The 9,170-nt window shown below is 49.8% G+C and overlaps 1 protein-coding gene across 1 annotated transcript; it reads right to left on the bottom strand.

Annotated features, from left to right (window-relative positions):
- Nucleotides 1–5,024: 5,024 nt before the first annotated feature.
- On the bottom strand, nt 5,025–5,426 carry LOC136489479 (uncharacterized mitochondrial protein AtMg00810-like). Its single transcript, XM_066486098.1, has one exon. It carries the CDS (start codon nt 5,424–5,426, stop codon nt 5,025–5,027), a length of 402 nt encoding a protein of 133 aa, XP_066342195.1.
- Between the last annotated feature and the right edge of the window lie 3,744 nt (nt 5,427–9,170).

Genomic DNA, 9,170 nt, shown 5'->3' with positions numbered 1-9,170 from the left:
CGTGTGTTATTCGTAAATATATTAAATTGTATAAGAATACATCATGTTTGAATGACAACCTAATTTACTTAAATGTATAGGCAACCATGGCATGGTATGTAGTGCATGTTGGTCACATGCCTAGGATTTATCGAACCTGGGAAGATTGTTATGCTCAAGTCAATCGCTACCCTGGTAATTTGCATAAAAAATACAACACAGAAGCTGAAGCTTTGAGGGCCTACTATAGTCATCCGGCCTACCTTGCAAACCATGGGCAACCGGCCTACTATGGTCCAATGAATGCAAACCATGGCCATCCGCTGGCACTGAAGATCGAAGAGAAGCCACCCGCCGGAGATGTGAAGATTAGGATAATTGCTCCTTGGTCTTGGAAAGATGTCATGCTTTTATTTATGGCTATGGTCATCGCTTTTCTTATTTGGAAGTTGATGTAGGCTTAGTTTCGTAGAAGAGTAGGTGGACTTTGTTGCATGTGGTCTATCAAACAATGAATTTGTTCTAGGTGAACATATGCTATTATTTGACTTTGTTGTATGTGGACTTATTATTAGACTTTGCATTAAATATTATATATATATGAACATATGCTATTAGTAGTTGTCCGCGGCCAAAACTAACCACGATCGTGTCACAGCCATGACTCATCGTCGCCTGTTACCCCGTCGCTGAAGAACTGATCGGCAACAAGAAGCGGCTGATATCGCTGGGACGAGAGAGCCGCATGATCCGACAAACGGTGGCGGTGTCAATCAGGTCGGTGAGAACGAGCAGCCATGGACCCCGTCCGGCCTACTCAATCTGGGTCAAAATGACCAAGATGGCCAGGTAACTTTGGTATCATGTCACTATGTAGCCACACACGCTAATCAATTGAGAGGGTCATAGCTTACTTAGCAGGAGCCTCCGCCGGCCGAGGAGCTAGAGGGTTCGGGTAGCAGGAAGGCCAGATCCAAGCGAGGCGTGTTAAAGATTCCTGTTGGTAGGAATGCACACTGGCACATTACTAAGTTCGATGAATTCGGGGATCCACTCTCACCACCTATAGCTTTGACCAAATACAAGACTATCCTTGGGTTACTTGTTAGGGACTTCATCCCGATTAAGTACAAGAAGTGGATTGGGAAAGATGCTGACCGGTGGAGGGTTCCCAAAAGCGAGAAGGGTTACATATGGGATGTCAAGATCCCAGAGTATTTCACTTTCCCAGCCGAGTATGATAGGGAGTTTGTCAAGAAAAAAGCAAAAGAAATCATGGGGACATGCTTCAAGAATTTCAAGGGGACATTGTACAAGAATTTTGTCCTCCAAAATAAAGAGCCAGATTTCGATGGTGGACAGTTTAGCAAGCAGAAGGACTTCTGGCAGGATTTCAAGGAATATAGGTTATCCAAGGAGTACTTAGAACTAAGCAGGAAGAATAAGGAGAATTCACAGAAAGTGATGAATCCTCATCATCTCGGCTCTCGTGGCTATGCCAAAAAGATGCCAGAATTTGAAGCAGAACTTCAAAAAATGGATTGCCTTGCTGAGGAAGGCGTTTAGGTTGAGACCGCCGATTGGGAGCCTAGATCGGTATTATACTGTATGGGGAGAAATGTACGGCATGCCGAGGATGGGAGCTTTAGCTCCTCAAATCAACCCGTGAGCGAACTCATCCAGAGGATCTCTCAGGTAACTAAGGAGGTGAGGCAAGGGACTCGCACTTCTAATAGGGAGAAAGACGTGCTCACCCAAGCACTCGGAACCAAGGAGCACCCTGGTCACACTAGAGGAACCGGTGTTGTTCCTTGGAAACTAGCATTCCCCCAAGAATCTAACACTTACCGGAGCCGCTCGAGGGGTAGAGCGGAACATGAGGCAGAGTATTTGAGGAGACTAAAAGAGATGGAAGACAGAATGGAAGCACGGATTGAGGCGACCGTTGAAGCACGAGTCGAGCAAATTTTGTTATCTAAGGGGTCAATAGTACCACAAAACCCTACTCCTAGTGCCTTTAGCCCACAGTTTAGGGGTCGCAGCAGCTGTGGATCGACCCTGCTCGACGAAGAAGAGGCGAATTTGCCTCATCCAGTGGACGACATCACTGAACCCGTCAATGTCAGGTTGTACATCCGTCAGGAATGGATAAAGGACAAGGTGGCGCTCGGCCAGGCCTGGCCTGTGGGAGACGGGACAATTAATGGCCGCCCAATTCCATTGGGGTACGCTCGCATCACCATTGACAGAATACTCAATAAGAAGTTTAACAAGATACCCATTGAGTACCCCGTAGTAGAAGACAGGCCAAAACTTGGTCAAAACAAGGGCTCTCAAGTGGCCTGGCGCAAGCGCTTCATTAAGCTTGACCATCAATTGTCCTCTAATGATGAGGATGACTGCGAGTCTTCGCCCACCCCCGATGATCACTCACCATCTCCCAATAGAGATCACTCCCCTGCTCATCCGGAGCCATCAACCCCAAGAAGATAGAGGTCTCCTTCTATTCCTCCTTGTCCGACTCTATCTTCATCATCCTCGAGAAAAGAGACTCCTCCTCCTCCTCCATCTTCATCAGCACCAAGAAAACAGAATTCTCATCGTCATCCTCCTCCACCTCAGCCCAAAACAAGATCAAGGACATCCTCGCAGTCATAGAAAAGGTCCTTGGATTCGGTCACTAATGCTCCCAAAGTGGACCAACAGAAAAGAAAAAAGGTCATTCAGTGGCAGCGTTACCACCTTGATGAAAGAAAAATTTACAGCACACATCTCAAAGGAAGATTGTGTTAGTTTCTTCAATCTCTGTGCCTCACTGCCTTCGTATATGTTGAAGTCCATATTCGAAAGGCAAACACAGAATAAATACGCTACAACAAGAGACGAAGAAATACACAATAAAGATTTAAGGAACATACAGAAGTATGTCGAAGACAACCCAGGATTAACCATGGAAGAGGCCGTGAACATCTATTATGATGTACAAGGGACGGGAACACCGGCAATGAAGTATGAAAGGCGCAATCTTTTGGTTCCCGATGACAAGTATAAAAATCTGACAACATATATGCACCAGTTGCATGAATATTACATGGCTCAAGCAACAGAGACGGACGACTTTGGTTTTGAGGTTATTATTCGTTCGCCACATGTTTTCCATTATCCCGAAGAAGAGAAGTTCAATGTCGAGTGGAAGTGCATGTTCTAGCTATACCAGAAACACGATCTCGATGTTCAAATGTTGACGTTGTGGACTATGTAAGTACCCTACACGCACGATATTACAATTAACTACTCTCTCGAGACAAATTGTTAACTTTTGAGCACTTCCCATGATTTTATGTAGGTGTATATCAAAATTTTGCATTGTAAAAAGCAAATGGGATTACATAGGCTTCTTGGACCCCTTGCGAGTCAATGAGAGGACATGTCTAGGCCTCTATGGATGTGACGTGGAAGACCTGAAACAGAGATTGATTGCTGTTTTCGACGAATTCACGATAAAGAAGAAAACCCACATACTTCTACCTTACAACTGCGAGTATGTGTTTTTGGCTTTTAATTGTATGCTTCTTTTTTTGTTAAGATTATTCGATAATTAGGATTCTATGATTTCAGCAACCAATTCATCTTCATTTGTGTCAATCTTGCCAAAAATCTAATCGAGGTGTGGGACTCAAAGAAAAAACCATTTCATCATCTAGATGCACTGGTGGCAGTGCTGAATTAGTAAGCGATCCTAATAACTATTATTTTCTAGTCACACATACCGCTTTCTAATGTTTCTCCTTTTAATGTTGCTCAGTGTCCGAAGAAGACATATCGGTGGGACGCCAGTCCCATTCAAGGTTGTCGAAATGGAGGGGAACTACCTATCACAGCCGGCGGGAAACAATGAATGTGTGTTTTATGTAATGTGGGCAATGCTTCGCTACATCGGTGGGAAATTGGAAGAAGCCGATAAGTTGGTGTGTATAATCTCCATTTCATTTATGTTTGTTAATAATTCAACAAAATGATTTACTGCTCCTCTTTGGATATCATCTTTTTTGAACAACAGCGCAAGAAATTTAAGCACGAAAGGCTGCTAGACATGGAGATCGTCGCACTACAATCAGAGCTGGCAAAATTCATCTTAGCCGAGGTATTGGAAAAAGATGGAGTATTTTCCATTGCACAATTCGTGAGGTACAAGGACCAGTATGGCCCAGAGCGGCTCGCCAGATTATTGTAGAAAGTCCAAGAAGCATGTGTGAAGTCCAAGAACATTTCTTTTTTATTTTGAGGGATCGAGATGTGGATAAGAACATTTGAATTGTAAACGTAACATATGTAATGTTTAATATTGATGGACCTATCATCTACGTAGCGTATATAAAGCGAAACCCGATTCCACGAAAAAATATAAATTAAAATAAATTATAAAACAATAAAATACGAATGGGCCATCACCGCCGGTTAGCAACAAACCGGCAGTGTTGTCGTAACCATCACTGTCGGTTAGAAGGAAACCGACAGTGTTGGCTTGCTCAACACTGCCGTCTTGAACCATGAACCAACACTAATAGTTACGAGAACACTGCCGGTTTGATCCATAAACCGACACTGATATTTACTACAACACTGCCAGTTTGAACCATGAACCGACAGTGTTGGCTTGCTCAACACTACCGGCTTGAACCATGAACCGACACTGATAGTTACGAGAACATTGCCGGTTTGATCCATGAACCGACACTGATATTTACTACAACACTGCCAGTTTGATCCATGAACCAACAGTGTAGGCTTGCTCAACACTGCTGGCTTGAGCCAAGAACCGACACTCTTGAAGCAACCGTCACTGTCGGTTGGAACTATAAACCGGTAGTGTTGTTCAACTGGACACTGTTGGGTGGAGCCAGGAAACGACACTGTTTCCTGTAGATCAGTGTCAGTTTTTAAGGACCGGCAGTGATGTCAACCCCCCATCACTGCCGATATGCCACTGTCGGTTCAAAATCCAGCAGTGAAGTGGGTTTTTGAACCGACAGTGATGTCCAAATCTAGGGTAGTGTTCCACTGGTCTTGGGGAAGACGATCACCTGATCCACCATCCCCTTGACGTAGCGCAGCAACCGCTTCACTGCAGCCCAGTGATCCTCTCGGGGATCCTCCATGAAGCGGTTGACATAGCCCACGGTGAACGCAATGTCTAGCCTCTTGTGGACTAGGTAGCGCAGACCGCCGATGATGCTCCGGTAGAGTGTTGCATCTACCTTCGCCGTGGTACTGGCCTTCGTCAGCTTTAGGCGCTCCTCCATCAGAGTCACGCATGGCTTGCACTCAGCCATGCCGCTCCACTCCAACAACTTTGAGGTGTACGCGCTCTGATCGAGCGTGAGCGCCTCCTTCCCCTGTCTCACCTCGATGTCGAGGTAGTAGGAGAGCACGCCGAGATCGCTCATTCAAAAATGAGCTGCCATCTCACGCTTGAAGCTATCAATGTCCTCCACACGTGCGCCGGTGACGATCAAGTCGTCCACATACACGCCGACGATGAGCTCCTCCTTCCCCTATCGCCGCATGTACCCAAGCTCACCCAGCGTGCCATCAAGCTTGATGTTCCATGCTCGCGGGGCCTACCACAGCCCATAGAGCGCCTTGCGTAGTCGAAGCACCCTGTGCTCTGCTCCCTTGACGACGAAACCTAGAGGTTGCGCAACGAAGACCATCTACGCCAGCTCACCGTTGAGGAAGGCCGATTTTATGTCTAGGTGATGGATGCGCTAGTCCTTCGCTGCTGCCAGAGCCAGCAGCAGTCGGATACACTCCAGGCGTGCTACTGGCCTAAAGACTTCCTTGAAGTCGATGCCCTCGCATTGAACAAAGCCTTGGGCGACGAGGCACGCCTTATGCTTGACAATGGCACCGCGCTCGTCCTGCTTGACCTTGTACACCCACTTCAGGATGATTGGACGGCATCTTGGAGGTGGATCGATGAGCTCTCAAGTCTCATTTTCCTCGAGCGCCTTCATCTCCTCCAGCATTGCCCGTTGTCAATTTGTATCGCGCTCGGCCAACCCACCAGGCCTCAGGACCCTGTGCCACCGATGATGTTGTCTAACCTGTGGAACCGCACCTCCTCGCCATCGTGGAAGGCATCCACGAACTCAGTGATGTTGCTTGGAGGTGAGGTGAACTCGATCGGCGTCGATGGAGTCTCCTGTTCGGCCGAAGTGGTCGCCACGGCACCTGGAGTGCTCGGCACTCCGGCTGCAGTGCTTGGCACTACTCCTGGACCACTCGTCACCACTCCTAGAGTGGTTGGCACCACTGTAGGAGTGCTTGGCACCAGTCTTGGAGTGGTCGGCACCACTGCAAAACCTCTCGGGTCCACTACGGGAGCGTTCGGCACTCGTCCTAGAGTGGTCGACACCACTGCAGGACCGCTCGGCACCGCTACGGGAGCGTTCGGCACCCATCCTGGAGTGGTCGGCACCACTGTAGGACCGCTCGACACCATGCTTGGAGTGCTCGGCACCCCTCCCGGAGTGCTTGGCACCGCCCTAGGAGTGTTCGGCTCTGTTGCTGGAGTGGTCGGCACCTCCTCTCCAGCGTCTCCACCACCGTGGATGACCAAGTGCTCGACGATGAAGGTGCTGGTGAAGCCTCCAGCTTCCTCCGTGCCCGGAATGTCCTAGTCCCAGGCCACCTTCTTGTCGAACATGACATCGCGCGAGACAACCACCTTGCCTCCGCGTGGGCTGTAGAGTCAGTACGCCATGGTACCTTCCTCGTAGCCCAGGAGCACCATCGGTGTGCTCCTATCCTCCAACTTGGTGAGGACCGGCTTCGTCTTCCTAACGTGGCTGATGTAGCCGAATGTTCAGAGGAAGGACACGCATGGCTTGCGCCCATACCAAGCTTCGAATAGCATCTTGCCCTTTAGGGCCTTGGTGGGCGCGCGGTTCAGTATGAACATCGCCATGGTCACCGCCTCTCCCTAGAACTTTGTCGGCATGCTTTTGACCTTCATCATGGATCGATCCATGCCGACCACCGTCTAGTTCTACCACTCCACCACGCCATTCTGCTATGGCGAGTACAGTGTTGTGTGGTGTCGCACCACACCCTGATCCACGCAGTACACAGCGAACTCCACCGAAGTGAATTCGCCGCTGCGATCAGTCCACAACACGCGCAGCTTCTTGCCACTCTCCGCCTCCGTGCACGCCTTGACTTCTTGACCGCCTCCGCCGCTTCATCCTTGCTTGCCAGCAGTTGCAGCCACATATAGCAACTGCAAACATCCATGAGCAGGAGGAAGTACCACCGACCACCATTTGTGGCTAGCGTGATTGGCCCACTGAGATCGTCGTGGACGAGCTCGAGAGCGTCCATCGTGCGATACTTGGCCACCTTTGAAACGGCAGACTCCTCTACTTCCCGGCTAGGCAGTTGTCACACAGCTCGCCTACGTGCTTGATGTGGGGCAGCTCTCAGACCATCTTCTCTAGTCGACCGAGCACGTCAAAGCTGAGATGGCCGAACCGGGCATGCCACAGCCATGGCTCCTTGGTGTGCCGTGCTGCCAAGCACATCGGTTGTTCCACCTCCAAGTCGAGTAGGTATAGTCGGTTTCGGGACCTCTTCACCTTGGCAAGAAGCCGCTGCTCCCAGTCCCTAATCCTGAGGACGCTGTCCTTGATCAGTACCTCGCTGCCGCGCTCATCCAGCTGGCCAATGCTGATGATGCTTGAACACAGCTGCGGGATGTAATATACATCCGTCAGCACGTGGTGCTCACCATTCTGGGACCTAAAGATAATGGTGCCACGCCCTCAAATCGCCACCCTTGAGCCATCACCGAACTTCACCGTGCCAGTCACGTTGCCATCGAGCTCGGAGAAGGCTGCCTTGGAGCCCATCATGTGGTTGCTGGTGCCAGAATCTAGGTACCACCGTTGTTCCTGCTCACCACCCATACATTTGAGGTGGACTTGGGCGCATGGTTCATCGAGGTTGACAGCCTTCAGAGCCTTGCCATGCCCTTCCACCGCCATCACCTCTCCCTTCTCCTTGGCCTCAATATCGTGCAGTGCACAGAACGTCACCATCAGGAGAGTGGCCTCATCATCCTCATCGGCCTGCGCTAAATGAGCCTCAGCCTTCTTCTCCTGCTTGCGATTTGGGCACTCCTTTGCCCAATGGCATGTCTTCCCGCAGCGCCGGCAGGCGTTGGGGTCAACCTTCTTCTTCTTCTCCAAAGTAGCCTTGCCACGGCGCTTGCCATCACCACCGCGGCTAGAGGAGGCTTCCCCGGACTTCTTCTCCTTCATCCGGGCAGCCCACTCCTCCTCTGTCAGCAGCAGCTTGCTGCTGTCCGGTGTTGCTGTGGCCTGCTCCATGCGCTCGTCCACCGCCCGTAGACGGCCTGTCACATCCTCAATGGTGAGGGTGGACAAGTCCAGCATCGTCTCTATGGAAAGAGCGATCTGGATGTACTTCACCGGCACGGAGTGGAGGTACTTAGAGACCGCCTCTTCTTCATCGATGGTGACGCCGTGGCTCCTCAACTTGCTGATGAGCGACTGCAGGCAGAGGGAGAAGTCCATCACCAAGAGATTGGGCCTTCTATGACAATTTTTTGGATTATGACAGACCTTCTATGACAACAACATATTGTCAGAGAAGGGGTACAGTGGCCAAAAAAGCCTGTAATTATGACCGAATCCTGAAAATTGTCACAATCAGTAATTCTGACACTCTAATTGTGACAATTGTAGGCTTTTTTTGTCACAGTACCCCTTCTCTGACAATATGCTGTTGTCATAGAAGGTCTGTCATAATCCAGAAAATTGTCATAGAAGGCCCAATCTCTTGTAGTTAAGGGTGGCGTACTCCTGCTTCAGCAGCTGGGCCGTCGCCTTCTTTGCGCGGTCAGAGCCGATGTGCATCGCTACAATGGCCTCTCATGCCTCCTTAGCATTGTTCTTCACCCCCAACGGCTCCCTGTACTCCGCTGGCACAGTAGCGAGGATAGTCTCCAACGCTGACATGTCGTCTTCTTCATTGTCGATGCCCTTGTCAATGGCATTCCAGAGCCATCGGGCTCTGAGCTTCACCTTCGTGGTCACCGCCTACTCGCCATAGTTGGTGCGAGTCAGCGTCGACCAACTGGTGCCGCTGACCTCCCACACCATGCGCAC

This window comes from Miscanthus floridulus, chromosome 10 (assembly GCF_019320115.1).
Source record: "Miscanthus floridulus cultivar M001 chromosome 10, ASM1932011v1, whole genome shotgun sequence".
Classification (NCBI taxonomy): Eukaryota; Viridiplantae; Streptophyta; class Magnoliopsida; order Poales; family Poaceae; genus Miscanthus; species Miscanthus floridulus.
This window is presented reverse-complemented; position numbering and strand designations above follow the sequence as displayed.